The sequence below is a fragment of the Protopterus annectens genome, chromosome 8.part0 (assembly GCF_019279795.1).
Source record: "Protopterus annectens isolate FY-2018-M chromosome 8.part0, PAN1.0, whole genome shotgun sequence".
In the NCBI taxonomy this organism is placed as follows: domain Eukaryota; kingdom Metazoa; phylum Chordata; order Ceratodontiformes; family Protopteridae; genus Protopterus; species Protopterus annectens.
Genome location: NC_056741.1, coordinates 1,309,331,939 through 1,309,358,972, shown reverse-complemented (window position 1 = coordinate 1,309,358,972; position 27,034 = coordinate 1,309,331,939). Strand labels below are relative to the sequence as shown.

General features: G+C 42.5%; 1 protein-coding gene across 2 annotated transcripts in view; it reads right to left on the bottom strand.

The window, feature by feature from the left end:
* CDON (cell adhesion associated, oncogene regulated) overlaps positions 1–27,034 on the bottom strand; it is a 717,042-nt gene that overhangs the window by 301,915 nt on the left and 388,093 nt on the right. For both annotated transcript variants that reach the window (XM_044080828.1, XM_044080827.1), the window contains exons 5-7: positions 16,338–16,481; positions 15,384–15,668; positions 13,635–13,904 (exon numbers count right to left, since the gene is read on the bottom strand). In XM_044080828.1, coding sequence (XP_043936763.1) covers positions 13,635–13,904; positions 15,384–15,668; positions 16,338–16,481 — 699 coding nt within the window. The remainder of the gene's footprint in view (positions 1–13,634; positions 13,905–15,383; positions 15,669–16,337; positions 16,482–27,034) is intronic.

The window sequence follows — 27,034 nt, the reverse complement described above, 5'->3', positions numbered from 1 at the left end:
TTCAGAAGAGGAATCAGAGGAAATGGAAACCTGACCAGAATCATCATATTCTGTCTCTTGCCTAGGCCTCTTATCAGGACGGGGACGGGAACCCCTGATAAAAGTAATTAGGTCTTCGGCCATTTTAAGCATCTGTTTTTTATGCATGGAAGTCTGAGTTGGAGAATGCTATACTTGTTTCTTTGTCTTTAGAGCTGCTTTAGTCTTTGTCTTTGAAGCAGAAGATGGCTTAACATACAACTGTGTAGGTCTGAAGACACCCTCAGAAGCCGATGCCTGCTCAGCGGCTCTGGACCCATCTGAGGGAATGATTTCTGAGTGTCCAGTACCTTGAGTATCCAGAGGCCCAGTCGGCTCCACTTGGCAGTCGGAAGCAGCCTGTGGCTCTGAGGTAGCGGGCGCCAGGGGCTGCGAAAGCGCCTCACTAAAAACTGGCGACTGGCGCAACGGAGGCCTCGTCGTCGGTTTTGGACCTCGGGTGAATATCCTTTACCTTGTCCTTGCATTTTTTGTAAACTCCGGTCATCGGCTGTTCCGACGGCATTATATAATTAAACCTTCGGCCAAAGTAATGAAATGCAAAATCAAACTGACGCTTAATAGTGCGTTGGTTAAATCTAGCACAAAACAGACAATGTCGTGGTCAGGGAATACAGTAAGAGTGAAAATCCTTATGAGGTATTTGCTTCCCACAAGAAATACAATTGTTAACTTTTTCTGACATCGGTCTGGAGCAAGAAAAAAGTTTCCCCAACAGGGTACTTAGCTTTAATGAAGACTTTGGTTCTGAAATTCGGATTTGAAAATCTCAGGAGTCGGCCGACCGGCACTTGCGAACTACTTTTGCTTCGGGCACCACGCGGCAAGAAAGACTGAAGAAAATGGCGTCGGCTGCATCTTTTATACCCCTGGCGCACTGACGTCAGGGAAGAGGCGACAACAACCGATGCTGGACCAGGACTTTGGAATTCAGGCCGACTGCGGGTAGCCTGCTAGCAGGATAACCCAAGAGTAATGACTGCAACAGTGAAACACGATGAAAATCTTGTTTTTGTGCCTCTTGCCATTGATTGCGTGGCAGGACTGGCATACCCTTTGCTTTGGAAGGGTGTGAAAGTGGAACCTGTAGCCCTGAGAGACTATATTTAAGACCAATTTGTCCTGGGTGATCTTGTGCCAGTTTTGTGAAAAAAGTGCTAGCTTTCCCCCTAAGGGTGCTGCCAAAAAATAAGTGCCTGGCGTTGACAGAGGGAAGTCATTGGGACTGTTTTCTATAAGGCTGTGATCTGTTTTCTCTGCTTTTGGAGGTAGAAGCCCCCCATTGTATGAGCCCTGGGGCTGTTGCCTGCCTCTAGGGCATCTGAATCTGCCTCTTTGTGGTCTGTCTGACACTGGAAAGGACCAATTCTTAGAGGGCCAGTTCCTGCTAAATCTAGGTGGCTGCACCTGTAAGAAATCCTTGACTGTCTACATAGATTTTGCCTTATCCTCCATTTTCTTCAACACCTCTTCTGCCTTAACACCAAAGTATCATGCTGTAAAGGAGCATCCAATAATTTTGCTTTAACATGATCAGACAGATTCAGTTCCTTTAACCAAGCATGCCTTCTAATAACAGAACCTGTAACAGTGGCCCTGCACAAGGCCTCCAGAGAATCATAGCCACATTGCAAAGTATGTTTTCCCACTTGTTCAGCTGCATGCAATAAATCCTGCAAATCTTTGTTCTCAGAACATTCAGAATTTGTCAACATTTTTTGTTTTAACAAAGACATTAAGTATTGCTGATATTTGAGCATATGAAACTGACAATTTAATGCCCTGACAGCCAAGGTAGCAGAAGTGTAAACTTTTTTCCCCCATCTGTCCAAAGCCCTAGAATCTCTATCTGAGGGACAGAGTTTAAGCAGCCTTGACCCCTTTCGGACCCTGTGAGATCGTTTCTGGGTCAGCAGCAGGGTTTTTGTAAAGAAATTTATGGGAGTCTGGGACCCTGTAGTATCTGTTCGGCTTAACAGGGGAAAGAGGTAGAGAGTCTGGAGACAGGCCGGACTCTGAAAAAACATCATCTACTATGTCTACAACAGGGGGAATTGCAAGAGGGCTGTGCTGAGGAAGTAAAAGAAAGTATTTTCTTAGAATCGGAGTAATCCTGGCTCTCCCAATGGAAATGCTCCCTCATGGTAAGCAGGGTTTCCCCAAATGAATAGTCCTCAGGAGGAGAAGCTGAAGGAATAGAATCTTCAGCATAAGAATCCTCATAGGGAGGAACAGAATATCCTTGATCAGAAGAGGAATCAGAGGAAATGGAAACCTGATCAGAGGAATCATATTCAGTGTCTTGCCTAGGCCTCTTTATCAGGAGGGGGATGGGAACCCCTGATCAAAGTAATTAGGTCTTCAGCCATTTTGAGCATCTGTTTCTTAGGCATATAAATCTGTCCTGGAGAATGCTGTACTGGTTTCCTGGTCTTTAAAACTGTTTTAGACTTTGTCTTGGATGCTAACGTAGGCTTTATAAAAAGTTGTGTAGGTCTGAAGACACCTTCAGAAACCGATGCCTGCTCAGCAGCTCTGGACCCATCTGAGGGATTAATTTCCGAAGGGCCAATACCTTGAGTATCCAGAGGCCTAGCTGTCTCCACGTGGGAGTCGGAGGCGGCCTGTGGCTCTGAGGTAGCGGCAGTCAGGGGATGCAAAAGTGCCTCACTGAGCACCGGCGAACCGGTGACTGGCCTAGAAGAGGCATCGTCATCGGTTTTGGACCTCGGATGCTTGTCCTTATCTTTATCCTTGCGTTTTTTTATGAATTCTGGTCGTCGGTTGTTCTGACGGCATTATGTAGTTGAACCTTCTGCCAAAATAATGAAAAGTGAAATCGTACCGATGCTTAATAGTGCGCTGGTTAAATCTAGCACAAAACCGACAACTAGCAATGTCGTGGTCAGGGCCTAGGCAAGGAATACATTAAGAGTGGAAATCCTTATGAGGTATTTGCTTCCCACAAGAAATACAATTGTTAACTTTTTCTGACATCGGTCTGGAGCAAGAAAAAAGTTTCCCCAACGGGGTACTTAGCTTTATTGAAGACTTTGGATCTGAAATTCGATTTCGAAAATCTCAGGAGTTGGCCGACCGGCACTTGCGAACTGCTTTTGCTTCAGGCACCGCGCGGCAAGAAAGACTGAAGAAAATGGCGTCAGCTGCATCTTTTATACCACTGGCGCACTGACATCAGGGAAGAGGCGACAGCAACCGATGCCGGACCAGGACTTTGGAATTCGGGTCGACTGCGGGTAGCCTGCCAGCAGGATAACCCCAACTGTAATGACAGCAACAGTGAAACACAATGAACATCACCAGGAGCTGACCCTTAGACATGCCTGGATAGCTGCTATTTATTAAGTACTAAAATTTTTTCCTCTAGATAAGTGAGGAAAGTTGAGTACTGTAGTAATTAGCAGCTTATTTAGTACTTACGAGTTCTGAACAAGTGCTGAGCTCAAAGAAACAGGTTTGAGTGCTAAAACTAAAAACTGACTTGTTCCAAGGGAAAACTTGAAGATCAGACTTTATGGTGCCGAGAATTAAGCGGCAATGCATAAAGAGTGTGTGTGTGTGTGTGTGTGTGTGTGTGTATGTATATATATATATATATATATATATATATATATATATATATATATATATGATTTAAACAAATTAATCAATTAACCAATAAAAGCTAAAAACTGAGACTCATTCCAGCGGTCTTCGATCAGACAAGTTTAACTGCACACTCCTACCACTAGGGTGCAGGGGAAACTTCTCCAAAAAAAGATTGCCTGGATTAGTGCTCAAGTTATACAAACAAAGCTAGATTCAGAAGGTCTCAATCTAATCTATGCTACAGCAAACAAGGTGTACCAATTTCAGAAAGAAACAGTTCAAATAAGGAGGCACAATAAGCCTTTAATCAGAAACTCCCAGCTCAGAAGGGCAGAATCTACCCTCTCCTTCCACAGGAGTGCAGACCACACCTTAATGTAAAATAACTAGCCCAAAGCCCAACTGCTTAAACCAGAACTAATACACTTTAGAATAATGGACACAAAAGCCTTCAGTCAGCATCTCCTAACTTAGAAGGATGTAAGCTACCTGTCCTGCCACAACGGTGCAGACCACACACCTTCATAATGTAAAACAACTGGTCTGAAGCCCAAGTGCATAAACCAAAGGCTTAGAATAACAGTTACAATTTAATCGGCTACTAACAAGCAGTAATAAATACAGCAGAATAAATGCAATTAAGTACTTTTAAAAACAGGCAGCAAAAGCAAAATAAACTAGGAAGAAACAAATACAGTAAAAGCAGATGAATAAAGTGCATTTTTTTCTTTTTTATATATAACAATAGAAAATGAGCAAACTGATTTAAACAAAATACCCAATTAACCAGTAAAAAGCTCTAAACTGATCCCTGTTCCAGCAGTCTTCAATCAGACAAGTTCTAACTGCACACTCCTGCCACTAGGGTGCAGGGAAACCTTCTCCAAAAAAGATGGCCTGGATCAGTGCTCAAGTTGTACAAACAAAGCTAGATTCAGCAAGCCTGAAATCTAGTCTATGCTACAGCAAACAAGGCACACCAATTTCAGAAAGAAACAGTTCAAATAAGCAGGCACAATTAAGCATTTAACCAGACATTCCCAACTCAGAAGGGCAGAATCTAGCCTCTCCCACCACAAGAGTGCAGACCACAAACCTTCTTAATGTAAAATAACTGGCCTGAACCCCAAGTGCTTAAACCAGAACTAATACACTTTTAGAACAACAGACACTGAGCCTTCAATCAGCAATTCCCAACTTAGAAGGATGCAAGCTACCTGTCCTGCCACAACAGTGCAGACCACAAACCTTCCTAATGCAAAATAACTGGTATGAAGCCCAAGTGCTTAAACCAAAAGGCTTAAAATAATAGTTACAATTTAATCAGGCTACTACCAAGCAGAATAAGTACAATTGAGTACTTTCAAGCAGAGGCAAAAGTAAAATAAAGTAATAAAGTAGGAAGAAACACAAATACAGTAAAAGCAGATGCATAAAGTGCAATTTCTTTCTCTCTGTATTAGGTAGAATGAGTGAATAACACTAGACTGGGAGGAGTGTCACAGATCAAACATACAAGTAGGGGCAGGCAATTGCAAAGCCACCAAGTATAACAAGAAGACACCAACAGGGAGGGAGGGTGGGAAACACAAGTTGTTTGACCAGTATTTAACACAGCAGGAATAAGGGTGGGAGAAAAATAGCACTTTCAGCACAGATCAGAAGCCAGCAAATAAATGCATATCTAAATCAAGCAAAAACAATTAGGATACTGCAGAACTTTGAAAAGAAGTGCCCAAAACATATACTTGTCACTTTATATTTCGATCTGTTGCAGTAGCACTCATAGGTTGGTACTAGGCTATCGGCCCTAGGGCCTATGCAAGCCTAGCCATAACAATTCCTTGGATATTTCTTCCCACAATATTTACTTCTCTGGACCCCTGTCTAGCAGAGCGACTGACATGATCCTCGGGGTGAATTTCCCATCTCCCATCCAATCATCAAGGTTCCTTTTGAAGAGGGCCAATGAGGCACTCTGCTTGACATGTATGGGCAGTCTATTCCAGAGTATGGGGAATCTCTGGGTCAGGAACTTATCCCTCCAGCATATTTTGTTTATTGTGATGACAAGGTTTATATCCCTGGACCGTGTGGCTCTGAGGGATTGGGATTTCTTAAGTGGAGCAGGTCCAACAGCTCAGGGTTTGACATGGCCTTGTATGTTAAGCAGAGATCGCTTCTGAGTAGACGAAATGCCACAGAGTATAGCTGGAGATTTTTTTTAGATGGTCAGCATATGCCATCTGCTTTAGGCCTGTGATTCTTTTAGTGAGGTATTTCTGTGGCCTTTCCAGCTGTTGCAGATGTCTTGTGAGGTACAACGGGGCATTATACTCTATAATGGGTCTAATGAGGGATGACAGTACAGTGGGACAATGACCTCCTTTTTTCTGGATGAAAAGCCCTTAGTGATGAGGTGTGCCACATAGAAGGATTTCCTGACTGTTGCGGCAATGTGGTTATTGAAAGTGAAACCACTGTCCCCTGTGTCCATAAGTCTCTCATCACACTTTCGATGTTTAGTGTCCTGCCACCTATGTGGTAATTCATGGGTACATGTTTTTTTCCAAAGGGGATAACTATACATTTATTGGCATTAAGCTTGAGCCCATGGCTATGACACCAGGCATCTGTTTCTGTAAGGCCCTTTTGTAGAATATCCACATCATTTGGGGATTTAATAATGGCTCCCAGTTTGCAGTCATCTGCAAACTTTGTTAGCAAGAGTCCCTTAGAGTTGGCCTGTACTTCAGAGAAGTAGATGCCAAATAAGAGTGGTCGCAGGACTGAACCCTGAGGTACTCCACTTGTCACTTGTCTGGAGCTGGATTTGGAGTCGGCTACTTTTACAGTCTGGGTTCTGTCATTAAGCCAGTTGGCAACCCATCGAGTGACATAGGGATTTATGCCCAGCTTAGTAAGTTTATCTACGATTCCAGAGTGGGGGATGGTGTCGAAGGCCTTGGCAAGGTCCAGATAGGCTGTGTGGACTGCCTTACCCTCGTCCACAGCTCTGGAGACGATTCGAAGAAGTCAGTCAGATTCAGAAGACAAGATCGGCCCTTCACAAACACAAACTGGGTGGGGTCCAGTGTTTGAAGGTTGCCAATGTCTTTGTTTATAAGTTCCATGATAAATGCATTCCATGCCCTTGCAGATCAGGCTTGTCAGACTGATGGGATGGTAGTTCCCGGGATCCAAGGTGGATCCCCCCTTGTGGAGTGGGATAACTGCAGCTGTGCGCCACTCAGTGGGCACAAAGCCTGAGGCGAGGTTATGATTAAACATGACACTTAGGTGAGGTGCCAGTTCATTTTGTAGTTCATGTAGTACACAGCCTGGGATGTCATCTGGTCCCATGGATGCTGTATTCTTAGCTTTGGAGAGTGCGGTTTCTACCTGTGTGGCCGTGATCACCAGAATTTGGTAATCTTTTGGTATTGAGATGGGCCCTTTAGGGGGTGAGAAAGGGGTGACGTTGGCACTAAATCTGCCAGGATATTGGCAATATCCTTGGGATCAGTATATTTAATGCCATTCTGTTGTAGCTCAGAGCAGATCTGAGCATTGCCATTTAGATTCTTGACATAACTATAGAATGCCTTGTGGTTGTCCTTGGAATCTTTGGCAATTTTATTTTCGTAACTAGTTTTTGAGGATTTTATGAGGGATCTCAGCTTCTTACTGAGGCTGGTGAGGGAGTTTTTTGCATCTTGGAATTTTCCGCTTTTCTGCAACAGTTTCTTCCTTCTGTTGTATAATTTGTTTATAGCAGGGGACCACCAGATTGGCTTCCTTTTTTTTGGAGAAGAGCATCTTGGTTCTATTTGGGATGGCACAATTCATGCACGAGTGGATGTGCTCGTACAGTGCCTTAGTGTAGGATTCTGCAGTCAAACTTTCCCCACTTCTGTTAGTTGCCAGGCAGGAAACTCTCTCCTCTTCTGTCCAGAATATTATTCTGGCCTCCCACAAACCATCCACCAAAAAACTCTACAGAAATGCTCCAAGCTGTCAGCTTGCGGGTGGACATATTTGGAGGAGTCAGCCCTTGTGGGTGAGATATTAGGTCCTGACGAGTGTCCAGGATCCAAGGAGGTTGTAACAGGTGAGGTTGGAGGAAGGGAAACCACACTTGACGAGGTCAGAAAGGGGTACTGAGGATCACCTTGCTTCTCAACCGAATAGCTTTCCTTAGAAATAAGAGAATCAGAGGAAACGGAGGATAATCATAGAGGAGACCTGTGGGCCAATCGTGAGTCAAAGCATCTCTCCGTGACTCCCCATGTAGGAGATAGAGGGCAAAATAGCTGTTGCATTTTTGTCTGAGGGGGAGGCAAAAAGATCGCAACAAGGCTGGCCCCAACGGCTGAATATTTCTGCCACCACGATCAGGTTGAGAGACCACTCGTGAGAACGGAGGATGCATCTGCTTAGTCTGTCCGCAATCACGTTGGAGCTCCCCGGGATATAAGTTGCGATTAAAAAGAGGTCGGAAGCTATTGCCCAATGCTAAATTCTCATTGCCTCATGACATAGGGGGGTAGGATTTGGACCCTCCCTGTTTATGTACCAGACGACCGACATATTGTCTGACTGGATAGCAATTTTTCCTGATGGAAGGAGCTGAAGTGCTTGCAACGCTAACAGCACCGCTCTTAACTCCAGGACATTACTATGCATGTTGACCTCTAGGTTGGACCACATGCCTTGGACTGTCTTTCCCTGGAAGTGCCCCCCCCCTCCCTATCAGGGAAGTGTCCGTGGTCACCGTGGCGTTGGGTTGGGGAGTCTGGAAGGGGCGACACCAAAGATTTTCATCTGTTCTCATCCACCAGAGGAGATCTTGCTTGCAGGAGCTGGTGATGAGGATCTGTGTGTTCATGGGGTGGAGACTGGATATCCACTGGGACAGAAGGCGCCACTGTAGTATTCTCATATGCAATCTTGCTAGGGGGACAATTGGAAAGGCTGCCGCCATAGACCCCAGAGCCTGAAGAACTTCCCTTGCAGACACCTTCTTTCGACAGAGTATCACTTGTACTTGTAACCATACTTTCAAAATCTGTGAGGAGGAAGAGAGACTTGGCTGGTTTGGGTGTTGAATATCGCTCCTATAAATTCCATTTGTTGGGTGTGATGAAGGTTGGATTTTTCCCAGTGAATTGTGATGCCTAGGAACTCTGCCAGTGCTAGGGTGTAGTGGAGGGCCCTGACCAATAGACACTAGGTGGGGGCAGAGAGGAGCCAATCATCTAGATACAGAAACACCTGGAATCCCTGAAGTCTCAGATGAGCTGTCACCACTGCTAGGCATTTTGTCAACACTCTGGGGGCCGTTGAGAGACCAAAAGGCAGGGCCCTAAATTGGTAATGATCGACTCCCAGCCGGATGTGAAGGAGACTCCTGGAGCATTTGTCCATTTTGATGTGGTAATACTCATCCCAGAAGTCTATCGAGCACATCCACACACCCTCCTGAAGAAATGGGAGAATGGATTGAATCGTGACCATGCGGAACTTGGTCTGAACTACTGATCTGTTTAGCTGGCTGAGATCCAAAATGGGCCTCCAGTCCCTGGTCTTTTTTGGCACCAAAAAGAATCTTGAGTAAAAACCGGATCCGCACTGGTATGAGGGGACTTGTTTGATGACTCATTTTTGACACAGCTTTCTTATTCCTGACGCTGCCTCTTCCCTTTGACTGGGTGGAACATCGGGAAGGGATTTCGGAGGGCTTTGGTAAGAGGTTCGGGGGAATGTAATAACCTCTGGAAATTATTCTCTGCACCCAATGATTGTAATATAGCGCCAGGCAGCTTGGTGCAGAGAGAAACGAGCCTCAACTGCTTTCAGAGGAAAGCAATCTGACAGCGCTTCAGGAGCGCTGATAAGGTTGTCCGGAGAAAGAATCCCTGGAGACCTGATTTTGGGGACTCCCTCTGCCCCGAAAGGGGAATCTTCCATTATTGGAACCCCCTCTGCCTCTGGGGGGAGCCCTCGCCATGTGCACTACAGAAAGGGCCTTGAGATGTTTTGTGCCACATCTTTCCTTCCTCTGGTTCCTGGAGAAACAGCGCTGAGGCTTGGAAAAACGTAGGCCAACGGCAGACAAGGTTTTTCTATCCTGCTTGCAACTGGCTAATGTGTCCTTCACTTTAGAACTGAACAAAGTGGATGGTTCGATAGGGGCATTTAAAAAGGAAGACTTGAGTCCGCGCAGTCACAAATGCCGACTCTAGGGTAAGCAAGTTGGGAAGCAACTTTATCGCGTGCCCCTTCCGAAACTTGACCCGCGAGGGTCCCAGAGAGTTCAGATACGAGATCTCTTTGGAGCCTCGTAAAATGTGCCAAGTAATTCAGAGACCTAACAGCAAAACGTCGCTGAAGCAAAAACCCACTTCCCTAATCTGTCCACCGCCCAGGACTCTCTGTTGGGCGGGTGGACAGCAGAACTTTCCTCCGCAAGGTCCTTTTTCGTGGCAGCCGCCACCACCATAGCGTCTACTGGTAAGCCTCTCGAACAAATGGGATGTTCCTCTGGAGGCTAGAGTATCTTGTCTGGTCTCTGGGGAATGGCCTCAACGGTACAAGGGTTCTTCCATGCCCACTGCACAATGAGCTTGACTAGGTCACTGGCGGGGGGGGGGTCACCCAAGAAGTAGAGGGTCAAGAGCAGAAGGCCTTATGGATTCCTCCGAGGAAGGATCGGAGGGCTTCCAGTCGTCCCTCTACCTCAAAATTTCCAGGATGTCTCCAAAGGAGGCATCATCAGGGGGTGACTGTGGGGACCCCTCCCCATCATCGCAATCCGTATCTTCAGTAAGAGACTCCTCCAGAGAGTCCATGTGTTTCCTCTTACACTTTGTTTCTGTGGAGGATCTTCAGTGGGAGCATCTGAAGAGGAGGTTACCCTGTACAGCGGTTTCTTGAAGCTTGTGCTCTCGGTGTCTTGGGGGGGGGGTGGCCTGTGATAATGCAGTTCAGAAGAAGCAGGGGTAAGGTCCGACGTAGGAGGAGCACTTCCCGAAGCAAGCACCCTCCCCATCATCCGGAAGGCAGGCCCGCCCGAAGAGGAACGGCAGCCCTGAACCAAGGAAGACTATCTCGGAACTGGAGTTACACCCCGCTCTGCATGGCCTGCTCCAGGGTACAGAGCCTCAAGCAAAACCAGGGCAGGAGTCACCTCCCGGAGCTGATGAAACAACAGGAACCATTCCCTGAGCCGAGGGTTCCACCCCACCCACAGCAGGAGATTGGAAAGGGATGGTTCTGAAGGAACTGAAACCCAAATGGGCCTCGGAGCCTCAGAGAAGGTCACCAACGTCGCAGAGAGGATTCCTCCCACAGATGTCGGAGTTATGGGCCTTGGAACCGAAGGGTTCAAGGGAGAAGAATAAGTGGGAGTCGCAGAGGCAATGAACCCAAATCCCGAAGTGGGGTGGGATCGAGGAAAATTTGTAATACCCCTGGCTGTCAGCAGCTGATCAAACAGGCACACACCATCCGATACAGATAGGCTCCTGGTGGATCTTACCGACACTCCTGAGGGGGAGTCAGGTCGGTCCAAAAAGAGGCTAAAGACTTGTCCAGAAAAAAGATCCAAGGACGGGGAATACCGGGTCTAAGGTGAAGTAAAGGTCGGCACTGAGGATTCCAGTTTCGAGACAGGAAAAAGGGGGACTATTGGTGCTGAAAAAGGGCACGGAGCCGAAGTGATAGCTCGGGTGGAGGTCATTATCGGCTCTGATGGAGTCGTCAGTACCGTTCTCGGAACGGAGATACGGGACGATGGTGCCGAGCTAATGGCAGGCAATAAGGTAGGGTCCAAAATCATAGTTGGAACCATAGCAGTAGTCTGTGCAGAGGGCGGAGCCAATGTGGAAGTCATACAATATCAGAAGACACCAGTGGAGCAGAGCTCAGAGCCGAGGTTATCAGAACCGAGGAGGCAATCTTGTGCTCCGTGGAAGTTTTAAGGGTCTTGTGCTTATGAGGCTTGCCCTTCTCACCAGCCGGTGAAGAAGGATCCGAATGAGGACTTTTTTGTGCATAGATGGAGGGGTTGAGACCTCTGACGCAGAAATAGCCTCAGAAAATGGAGAGGGAAGCAGGCCTTTCAGAATAAATTTATTCTTTCTTTCATTCAGCGTCCGCTGACTGAAACTAACACAATTTGACAGGGAGGTTTCACAGATGGGTGTGGAACCCCCAGACAATAAACACATTCCTCATGTAGATCACTGTTGGGGAGTTTACCATTTCAGGAAGAGCAATGCCTAAACCCCAAAGTCCCTTTCTTTTCAGACATACCAAAAAAGTGAGTAACTAATCCAAAAAAGAGGTACTGAGGAGGAAAGAAAAGAGAAGAAAAAAGAAAACAATGGTATTAAGAATATCACAAAGGTAAGGAATGGCGTTTACCAACAATGGTAAGAAAAAGAATACCCGTGGGTGGAGCTAGTTAAGAAATAAGAAATATAGGCATTTTGAGAGAAAAACTTACAAAATACTGCAAAAATTGAAAAATACAATACTTAGCTGGAGAGCTCGGTGAAACGCTGCTATCTGGCTGTATGGCAAACGATATCAGAGGTAACTGGGAGAAGAGCATTGTGGGTAGCAGCTTAGCTCGAGAGTTTTTGATGTACGCGAGCTTGGTATTAGACCGGCTCGGTACCAAACCATCAGTGATGAATAGGAAGAAGAAAAACAACTTCAGATTTCTGCATTTTTTGATTTTCTTTCTAGGCGCATGCATATTAATGTGTTGTTTGCTTTGTCGATTTTTAGCTGTCAATGTTTAGAAGGGTGATGTACAGGTTACTCAATGAATGTTTGACTGTACTGATTATTACCATATATCTATATATATATATATATATATATATATATATATATATATATATATATACATATATATATCTATATATATATATATATATATATATATATATATATACATATATATATATATATATATATATATTTATAAATATATATATATATACATACACATATATATATCTATATATATATATATATATCTACAGATATATATATATATATATATACACACATATATATATCTATATATATATCTATATCTACAGATATATATATATATATATATATATATATATATATATATATATATATAAATATATATCTATATATATAGGTTCCAGATGTTTGCTCGAATGAGCATACTACCAAAACCCAAACAGCTGGGCATACTTATGCGAAAGTGCTTTTCACCGAAGAAGCACTTTCGCGTAAGTATGCCTGTTGCCGAGGCTGTACTACAGTGCAGGTAAGGGAAATTTCCCTTTTCCCCAAGGTAGTGCAGTCTCGGAGGGAGAATATTAAAGTAGGGGGGGTGCAGGGGGGGCAAAGCCCCCCTGCTAAAATGTTAATGTAGTTTTTTTTTTTTGTAACACGCTTTAACGAAAGCACTTTTTCGATAAAAGCACTTTCGTTAAAGTGTGTTCGGTTATTATGGATTCGGATGTTTGCTCATTCGAGCAAACGTCCTAGATCCATATACATATATATATATATATATATATATATATATATATATATATATAGATATATATATACATACACACACACACACACATATATATATATATATATATATATATATATATATATATATATATATATATATATATATATATATATATAAATATGCAGTTGAGTCAATCAGTAGGGACCGCTAGTGCAGAAAGATGCAAAGCATTGCAGCCTCCACCTTTCACATGCCTGGGAAAGCCAGAACATTTTGTATAAAGAAAGAACCCTGTCATTCTCTGAAACACTTTTTCTCATCCTTGGACAACTATTTTTACATGTAAAGATACATACTTATGAAGGTCTTAGATTGATTAGGAGGAATAAAACTGCTTCAATTGCTTCTAAAACATACATTTTTTATTTTCTAATTAATTTTTATCATTACGTGATCAGAAAATACAAACCTGCTTGAATGTATAAGACTCCAGCTGACTGTGTGGAACCAAACCTATTGTTAGCAAAACACTGATATACCCCCGAGTCCTGTGCACTCACTCCAATGATCTGAAGTCTGCTGGAAGACACCATGTGTCTCTGGGAAGAGTAGATGGGTACCGTATTATGGAACCAGGTGATATTGGGAAAAGGGTTTCCATGGATGTCACAGTTGAAATGTACAGTTGACCCTACAGGCACTGTATGTTCTTGCAATCCTTTAATGATCGATGCTGGTTCTGAAATTAAAATGAGGGGAAAAGAAATGTGAAAGTCTGAAAATGTGTAGCAATGTTTCCTTTCCAAGTTTAACTGTACCATAAAATTAACTTAGATTTGAAAACGCAACAGCTAAAAACTAAGATAATTATGTAACTGCAGAACATGCAGATATTTTAAGGGTGTTGATCAAGTTGCACAGGACTGTAACAAAGTGCATTTTATCTCTCAAAAAAAAATGTAACCACCACTCTTCGGGCTCTTTGCTTAACCACTTCCAAAACCACACGAATAAATTAAAAATGATAGCATTCAATTACTGATAGAAATCATAACATTTACAAAAATAATCTTTATATTCAATACCTTTACATTAGGAAAACAAGCCAAGCACGTTCAGGCTTCATAAAGGATGATTTTCAGAGCTGCTTAGTATTACAGTTATCAATATTAAAAAAACATCAGCCACATACATGAAACCCATACTTTGTTTTAAAGGGTATACAAGCCATGTAGCTCAGCCAAGGGTTGGGCTGAAATAACTTTGGTGGATAAGAACGATGAACAGCCATAATTTGTAAGATTTTTTACAGCCGCTCTAAAGTTAATATACAACAAAATATTGAAAAAAATGCTATGTATGTTAGGGTAGATACATGGTGTGATGTCAGTGTTTGGCACTGTACTCAGCACATATTAATAAACATTTTCTGCAAGGCATATGTTTGCTTTGGAAACTTCAGCAGTGGTGACTGCTAATCTTATTTTTTGACTTATTGGGCGACCATCAAAAACTGAGAAATTATTTTGCTAAGAGATACAGTCCCCAAGGGTGTTACTGCAGAATTTCTAGAAGAATTATCAGATTACCCAGTAGTCCCAGTCTGGATATTTCTGTGACATATCAACTAATTAATAACTGTGTTAATTAAAGCCACATTTTTGTATTCATTCTGGGATGCAAAGTTACTTCACTCCATACCCTAAAAACATTCAGCCATATAAGCAGCATCAACTCCACCTAGAAATACTACCTTTACAATAAGCATATGTCAATCTACAAATTTAAGAATATTAATATTTAGTATTAATTATGCAACCCGTGAAGAGCTCACTGTGCATCAGTCACCACAAGGAAACGGTTACTTTAATCATATCAGTTAAATACTGTACTTCATATGGCAGACAAGCTAGTAATTAACATTTGATGTTAGCTAGTCATGCATAAAGTCTAAACCTGGCTAACCTGCTGTGCCGATTGGCACTGTATTGCATAAACTGTTGCTAAATAACTAAACACGTATTACAGAACTACTTTCTTAAAAATGCAACAATCATTCCTCCTTTTGCAAGGCTGTCCAGAATTTATTCCCCCACTCTGGTTTCTCTTATACTAGAATAAGATTCTACTGTTGTTACTAGGCTGTGAAGTGGTATTAACAAATTAAAGTGCGTCTTATGTACAAGGACAAAACAAATCCGCTCCAATATTCACATACCATGAACCTCCACTGTATAGTTGGCATACAGCATCTCTCCTGCATCTACTTCTATTATGCATGAGTAGTGCCCTGCATCAGCTAAGCCTGCAGATTCTATGGTCAGGTGGGTGTGAAGCAGCTGCCGGTTCGTTTCCACAAGGGCATCCTGACCATCCTTCAACCATCTGACGTGAAAGCCAGACAGTTTGTTAACAACGCACTCCAGAGTTACAGAGTTGTGCTGCAGAACTGTCAGTACCAGAACAGAAGTAGGATACAACAGCTGAACATCTGTTGTGGGGCCTAAATAGAAAAAGAAAACAAAAATGGCCAATTTATAATTCACTGCATTTCTAGATTAATACAAGCTGTGTATAACATCATCTGGTTGAGCTTCTGCTGTGCATTTAACTGCACACAGGTTTCTTCCTTGACTAAGCATCAGTAAAAAAACCAAGCTAATTCTATCCTACACCACTGGATGGTACTACTACTACTGCCTACAAAAGAACATTCACTGAAGAACTACCAAGGAAGTGCAAAAGAAAGGCTGGATGCTTAATGTATTAAAATAATAAAAAAAAACATTGTTACAAGCTCTGTGCACATTCTTTGCAACAGCACAATCATGTAACTTTTCAAAACTTTTCAGACATCATGATGTAGGTCTGATGCCAAAATTCACAATGCCAAATAGCTTGGGAAAAGGAGACAATGTCCTACCGATTTCCTTGCTCTCACTGCATCTTGAAGTATCAATCGTGACAGGCAAACAGTATTTCAGTTGTGCATAAAAGACTAAATTTACAACAGATACAAGCCTTCTCTTGCCTACAATGTAGGAGTATCAGCTAATAAGAAAAATAATTTGCTCACTTCAAAAAGCACAACAGTGCAATTTAATTCAAAACTACAACAGTGGAAAGAACAGTTTATTATCCCCCTCCACCCAGCACTGAAGCAAATACTTACGTCTGACTACTATTTTGTGTCCAGCAGGTTCCATTTTTGTCTCATGGGATACAGGGTTATAAGCTGCACATCTATACACCCCTCTGTCCTTGGAAGAAACATTGTGTATTTGAAGATTTCCAGTTGGAAGGATCAGGTAGTTATCTGAATTAAAACACACAAGAAAACACATGAACAACTTTTTAACACATAATGAAATAAGGTCACTAAGAGAATTGCTGTATCTGTTGCAGCACGGTTGCTGCCCAGCTACTCCATCAGAATGACAGGAATCACCGCTATTTGTAGCAGACAGATGGCTACATAAAGCTGGGAAAGCCTGTTTACAACACTGAGCTAATTGCAGGAGATCAATGTTCATTTTGAAGTAACCAAAAGATTGAGACTGCTGACTTGCCAATACAAGAGATTTCATCAAATGGGGAAAGACACCCTATAGTAAGCAGTTTCTTATGCGGGCAATAAAGCCATGATCAGCTGTGCAGAAAGCTCTACATTGTCCTCAATGAATAATACACAACTGCAGCTTTAAAACTGGCTGGAAGTTGAACTAACATTTCTTAAGATGCTCATACCTGACAGGATGCCAGCAGACAGGAAATGTCAGGCTACTCGAGGATAAGGAGTGCAGTACAGAATGCCTATACTTCTCAGGTAAAAGGGAAAAGGCTACAGTTGTCTGCAGGTGTAAATTTGTGACAAAAATATTAGTCTACTGCACTTAGTACCACAATACACAAGTAGTTTCTGGGCTGCACTTCTGTGAGTTTGACCAGTTAGAGAAGCACAGGCCAAGTTACCTGGAACCCTACACTACTGGATCACAGGAACTGGACAAATAAGAGTGAACAGTAAAGGCCAAATACAAGAGTGAAACTACTGTACTCAAACACCAAAAACTTTATTCAAAGAACAACGTTATTGGGACAATTCCCTTCATCAGTGTAAATGCAAACTCAGTATTAACTGGCAAATTTAAATATTGCATTGAAATTGATTGCAACACTCAAACCCCCAACAGAAATCCATGCTTAATTATCTCACGCTTAAAATTTAAAAACACACAAACACAAGTGTCTACACAGAAATATATACAGTAAGAAATATAAGACTTTGATAAATAAAAAAAATTCAAAAATTAATTGAAAAAAGTTTACACACATCGTTCTGCTTTAGAATTGGCTTAACACTATGATGTTCAAATCAGGTGTATGATCGGCCTCTAGCTGTACAATCCAGTTCTATTCAATCACTTCCAATTTATTATCATCACCACCTCTTAAATTCTTAGCCATTCAATTATTCTTTTTTTAAGCTTCCTAATTATGTGCCTACTTTTATAACAATACTAGGGTTTTCCAAGTTGTTCATGTCTTTATAGTAAAGACTGCTTTAAATTACAGCAATTCCTATACACCAAACTTGGTTTATTACCAATAGGCTTATTTAAATCAGGTAAAGGGCTCAAAATTTCCCAGTTACTAAACACTTTTCACTTTAGCCATTTTCCTGTTAAAACTTGTAACATATATTAGTAGAAAAACTGGCACATTCCCTTGTTATTCTTCCTGCTGTAGAGCTATACCAATAATGAACTTGTACATCCTAGCACTAGGAGGAAATATAAACTTAAATATATTGTGACATGCAATACAACAAATATAGTTTATTTAGCTACATGTGTCACATGTTCTGGCTTCTATATAAGAAAAGTAATAGCAAGCTTACAGAATGAGTAACTAAACAGCCGTCCGATATAAAGAGGAAAGCTAGGACTGTGGTCCAGAACACACTTTTAAATTCAGGGTTGTCCAAATATTGACACACACGCACATATAGGGAAGCACGCACAGATATACGCGTGCACAAACACACACACACAGACACACACACACGCACAGATATATATATATATACACACACACACACACACACACACACACACACGCACACACATATTCAGACACACAGATACACATATACACAGATATAAACATACAGACACACGCACGCACAGATACACACACAGATATAGACAGATAAACATGCACAGACACAGATATATACACATGCACACAGATATACACTCACAGATGTATATGCACACAAACAGATATAGACGCACAGACATAGGCGCACACACACACACACACACACAGACATAGAAGTGTGCACACACAGACATAGGCGAGTGCACACTCACAGGCGCATGCACAAATATAGGAGTGTACACACACACACACAGATATAGGAGCACACAGATATATGCGCATAAAAACACAGATATAGGCACGCACACACACAGATATAGGAGTGTACACACGCACAGATATAGGAGCATACACACAGATATAGGAGCACGCGCGCACACACACAGATATAGATACAGACACACACGCACACAGATATAGACACACACAGAGACACGCACACAGATAGACACACACACATATATAAACACACACACAGATATAGACACACGCGCACAGATACAGACACACACAAGCACACACACACAGATATAGAGAGAGAGACACACAGATACAGAGATGCAGAGACACACAGATCTAGAGAGAGAGACACAGATCTAGAGAGACAAAGATCTAGAGAGAGAGAAAGAGAGACAAAGATCTAGAGAGAGAGAGACAAAGATCTAGAGAGACAAAGATCTAGAGAGAGAGAGAGAGAGACACAAAGATCTAGAGACACACACAGATCTAGAGAGAGACACACACACACAGATATAGAGGCACACACACACAGATATAGAGGCACACACACACAGATATAGAGGCACACACACACACAGATATAGAGGCACACACACACAGATATAGAGGCACACACACAGACACACACAGATAGAGAGACACAGATACAGAGACGCGCACACACAGATATATATAGAGAGAGACAGATATAGAGAGAGAGACACACACACAAAGATCTAGAGAGAGACGCACACAGATCTAGAGACACACACACACAGATATAGAGGCACACACACAGATATAGAGACACACACACACAGATATAGAGACACACACACACAGATATAGAGACACACACACACAGATATAGAGACACACACACACAGATATAGAGACACACACACACACAGATATAGAGACACACACACACACACAGATATAGAGACACACACACACACACACACACACACAGATATAGAGACACACACACACACACAGATATAGAGACGCACACACACACAGATATAGAGACACACAGATCTAGAGAGAGAGAGAGAGAGAGAGACAGATCTAGAGACAGACACACACAAAGATCTAGAGACAGACACACACACAGAGACACACACACACAGATATAGAGAGAGACACACACACAGATATAGACACACAGATATAGAGACACACACACACAGATATAGAGACACACACACATAGAGACACACAGATGTAGACACACACACAGATATAGAGAGAGAGACACACACACACAGATATAGAGACACACACACACACATAGACACACACAGATATAGAGACGCACACAGATATAGAGAGAGAGAGATGCACACAGATATATATATATATATATATATAGAGAGAGAGAGAGACGCACACAGATCTAGAGAGAGAGACACACAGATCTAGAGACACACAGATCTAGAGATACACACACACACACACACACAGATGTAGAGACACACACACACACACACACACACACACAGATATAGAGATACACACAGAGACACACACACAGATATCGAGACGCACACAGATATAGAGACACACACACAGATATAGACACACACACACACAGATATAGAGACACACAGATGTAGAGAGAGAGACACACACACACACAGATAGAGAGACACACACACAGATAGAGAGACACACACACACAGAGAGACACACACACACACAGATAGAGAGACACACACACACACAGATAGACACACACACAGATATAGAGACACACACACACAGATATAGAGAGACACACACACAGATATAGAGAGAGACACACACACAGATATAGAGAGAGACACACACACACAGATATAGAGAGAGAGAGACACACACACACAGATATAGAGAGACACACACACACAGATATAGAGAGAGAGACACACACACACAGATATAGAGAGACACACACACACACACACACACACAGATATAGAGAGAGACACACACACACAGATATAGAGAGAGACACACACACACAGATATAGAGAGACACACACACACAGATATAGAGAGACACACACACACACAGATATAGAGAGAGACACACACACACAGATATAGAGAGAGACACACACACAGATATAGAGAGACACACACACACACAGATATAGAGACACACACACACAGATATAGAGAGACGCACACACACAGATATAGAGAGAGACACAAACACAGATCTAGAGAGACACACACACACACAGATATAGAGACGCACACACAGATATAGACACACACAGATTTAGAGAGAGAGACATATAGACCTAGAGAGAGACAGATCTAGAGAGAGACATATAGACCTAGAGACAGATCTAGAGAGAGAGACACAGATCTAGAGAGAGACACACACAGATATAGAGACGCACACACACACAGATACAGAGAGACGCACACACAGATGCAGAGAGATGCACACACAGATACAGAGATGCACACACAGATGCAGAGAGATGCACACACAGATACAGAGAGACACACAGATATAGAGACACACAGATATAGAGACACACAGATATAGAGACACACACACACACACACAGATATAGAGACACACACACACACAGATATAGAGACACACACACACACAGATATAGAGACACACACACACACAGATATAGAGACACACACACACAGATATAGAGACACACACACACACAGATATAGAGACACACACACACAGATATAGAGACACACACACACACACACACAGATATAGAGACACACACACACACACACACAGATATAGAGACACACACACACACAGATATAGAGACACACACACACACAGATATAGAGACACACACACAGATATAGAGACACACACACACACAGATATAGAGACACACACACACACAGATATAGAGACACACACACACACAGATATAGAGACACACACACAGATATAGAGAGACACACACACACAGATATAGAGAGACACACACAGATATAGAGACACACACAGATATAGAGACACACACACACACACACAGATATTGAGACACACACACAGATATACAGACACACAGATAGAGACACACACAAAGACACACAGAGACACACAGATATAGAGAGACACACACACACAGAGAGGCACACACAAACACACACACACAGATATAGACACACACACACAGATATAGAGACACACAGATATAGAGATACACACACACAGATATAGAGACACACACAGACACACACACACAGATATAGAGACACACACACAGATATAGAGACACACACACACACAGAGATACACACACACAGATACAGAGACACACAGAGATACAGAGACACACAGATACAGAGAGACACACACACACAGATACAGAGACACACACAGATAGAGAGACACACACACACACAGATAGAGACACACACACACAGATAGAGACACACACACACAGATATAGAGACACACACAGATATAGAGAGACACACACACACAGATATAGAGACACACACACACAGATAGAGACACACACACACACAGATAGAGAGACACACACACACAGATAGAGAGACACACACACACACAGATACAGACACACACAGAGACACACACACACACACAGATAGAGAGACACACACACACAGATAGAGACACACACACACAGATAGAGAGACACACACACACAGATATAGAGAGACACACACACACAGATAGAGAGACACACACACACAGATAGAGACACACACACACAGATAGAGAGAGACACACACACACAGATAGAGAGACACACACACACACAGATAGAGAGACACACACACACACACACACACAGATAGAGACACACACACACACACACACACACAGATATAGAGACACACACACACACAGATATAGAGACACACACACACAGATATAGAGAGACACACACACACACAGATATAGAGACACACACACACACAGATATAGAGAGAGACACACACACAGATATAGAGAGACACACACACACACAGATATAGACACACACACACAGATATAGAGACACACACACACACACACACAGATATAGAGACACACACACACACACAGATATAGAGAGAGACACACACACACACACAGATATAGAGAGACACACACACACAGATATAGAGACACACACACACACAGATATAGAGACACACAGATATAGAGAGAGACACACACACACACAGATATAGAGACACACACACACACAGATATAGAGACACACACACACACACACACAGATATAGACACACACACACACACAGATATAGAGACACACACACACAGATATACACACACACACACACACACAGATATAGAGACACACACACACACACAGATAGAGACACACACACACACACAGATAGAGACACACACAGATAGAGAGAGACACACACACACAGATATAGAGAGAGACACACACACACAGATATAGAGAGAGACACACACACACAGATATAGAGACACACACACACAGATATAGAGAGAGACACACACACACAGATATAGAGAGACACACACACACACACAGATATAGAGACACACACACAGATATAGAGACACACACACACAGATAGAGACACACACACAGATATAGAGAGACACACACACAGATATAGAGAGACACACACACACACACACACACACAGATATAGAGACACACACAGATATAGAGATACACACACACACACAGATATAGAGACACACACACACACACAGATATAGAGACACACACACACAGATATAGAGACACACACACACACAGATATAGAGACACACACACACACAGAGAGAGACACACACACACAGACATAGAGACACACACAGAGAGACACACACACACAGATATAGAGACACACACACACAGATATAGAGACACACACACACAGATATAGAGACACACACAGATAGAGAGACACACACACACAGATAGAGACACACACACAGATAGACATACACACACACACACACACACACACAGAGAGACACACACACACAGATAGACATACACACACACACACACACACAGATAGAGAGACACACAGATAGAGAGAGACACACACACACAGATACAGAGAGACACACACACACAGATACAGAGACACACACAGATATAGAGAGAGACACACACACAGATATAGAGACACACACACACAGATATAGAGACACACACACAGATATAGAGAGAGACACACACATATAGAGAGACACACACACAGATATAGAGAGACACACACACACAGATATAGAGAGACACACACAGATATAGAGAGACACACACACAGATATAGAGAGAGACACACACACACAGATATAGAGACACACACACACAGATATAGAGAGACACACACACACAGATATAGAGACACACACACAGATATAGAGACACACACACAGATATAGAGACACACACACAGATATAGAGACACACACACACACAGATATAGAGACACACACACAGATATAGACACACACACAGATTTAGAGAGAGACATATAGACCTAGAGAGACACACAGATCTAGAGAGAGAGAGACACACACACAGATCTAGAGAGAGAGAGAGAGAGAGAGAGACACACAGATATAGAGACACAGACAGATATAGAGACACACACAGACAGATATAGAGACACACACAGATGCAGAGAGATGCACACACAGATACAGAGAGACACACAGATATAGAGACACACAGATATAGAGACACACACACACACAGATATAGAGACACACACACACACACAGATATAGAGACACACACACACAGATATAGAGACACACACACACACAGATATAGAGACACACACACACACAGATATAGACACACACACACACACAGATATAGACACACACACACACAGATATAGAGACACACACACAGATATAGAGAGAGACACACACACACAGATATAGAGACACACACACACAGATATAGAGACACACACACACACAGATATAGACACACACACACAGATATAGACACACACACACACACACAGATATAGACACACACACACACAGATATAGACACACACACACACAGATATAGAGACACACACACACAGATATAGACACACACACACACAGATATAGAGACACACACAGATAGAGACACACACACACACACAGATATAGAGACACACACACACACACAGATATAGAGACACACACACACAGATATAGACACACACACACAGATATAGAGACACACACACACACAGATAGAGACACACACACACAGATATAGAGACACACACACACAGATAGAGACACACACACACACAGATAGAGACACACACACACAGATAGAGACACACACACACACACACAGATAGAGACACACACACACAGATATAGAGACACACACACACAGATATAGAGACACACACACACACACACAGATATAGAGACACACACACACACACAGATATAGAGACACACACACAGATAGAGACACACACACACACACAGATAGAGAGACACACACACACAGATAGAGACACACACACACACACACAGATATAGAGACACACACACACAGATATAGAGACACACACACACACACAGATACAGAGACACACACACACAGATAGAGAGACACACACAGAGAGAGAGACACACACACAGAGATAGAGAGACACACACACAGAGATAGAGAGACACACACACACACAGATAGAGACACACACACACAGAGATAGAGACACACACACACAGATATAGAGACACACACACACACACACAGATATAGAGACACACACACACACAGATATAGAGACACACACACACACACAGAGAGAGACACACACACACACAGATATAGAGACACACACACACACAGATATAGAGACACACACACACAGATATAGAGAGAGACACACACACACAGATATAGAGACACACACACACAGATATAGAGACACACACACAGATATAGACACACACACACAGATATAGAGACACACACACAGATATAGAGAGACACACACACACAGATAGAGGCACACACAAACACACACACAGAGATACACACAGATAGAGACACACACACACACAGAGAGACACACACACACAGATAGAGAGACACACACACACAGATAGAGACACACACACACAGATAGAGAGACACACACACAGATAGAGACACACACACACACAGATAGAGACACACACACACACACAGATATAGAGACACACACACACACACACAGATATAGAGACACACACACAGATATAGAGACACACACAGAGATAGAGACACACACACACAGAGATATAGAGAGAGACACACACAGATATAGAGAGAGACACACACAGAGATAGAGAGACACACACACAGAGATAGAGAGACACACACACACAGATAGAGAGACACACACACACACAGATATAGAGACACACACACACACAGATATAGAGACACACACACACACAGATATAGAGAGACACACACACACAGATATAGAGACACACACACACACACAGATATAGGATCACACACACACAGATATAGGATCACTCACACACACACACAGATATACAGACACACACACACAGATATACAGACACACACACACACAGATATACAGACACACACACACACAGATATACAGACACACACACACACACACAGACACACACACACACAGAGACGCACACACAGATATAGAGATACACACACACACAGATCTACACAGACACATATAGAGAGAGAGACACACAGACATAGAGAGACACACACACAGATAGAGACACACACACAGATACAGAGACACACACAGATAGAGAGACACACACACACAGAGACACACAGATAGAGAGACACACACAGATAGAGACACACACACAGATAGAGAGACACACACACACAGATATAGAGAGACACACACACACACAGATATAGAGACACACACACACAGATGACACACACACACACACACACAGATATAGAGAGACACACACACACAGATATAGAGAGACACACACACACAGATATAGAGACACACACAGATATAGAGACACACACACACAGATATAGAGACACACACACAGATATAGAGAGACACACACACAGATAGAGACACACACACAGATATAGAGAGACACACACACACAGATATAGAGAGACACACACACACACAGATATAGAGACACACACACACACAGATATAGAGAGACACACACACACAGATATAGAGACACACACACAGATATAAAAATAAGGACACAAGATTAAAAAAAAAAGAAAAAAACAACCCGATCCCCTAAAAAACAAAAAAAAAAAAAAAAAAAAAAAAAAAAAAAAAAAAAAAGGGGGGGGGGGGGGGAGACACACACAGAAAAAAAACCCCCCGAAAGAAAAACACAGATTCCCCCAAAAACAAAAACACACACACAAAAAAAACACCCAACAAAAAAACACACACAGATTAAAAAAAACCGCCAAAAAAAAAAACACACAGAAAAAAAAAATAGAAAAAAAAAAACAC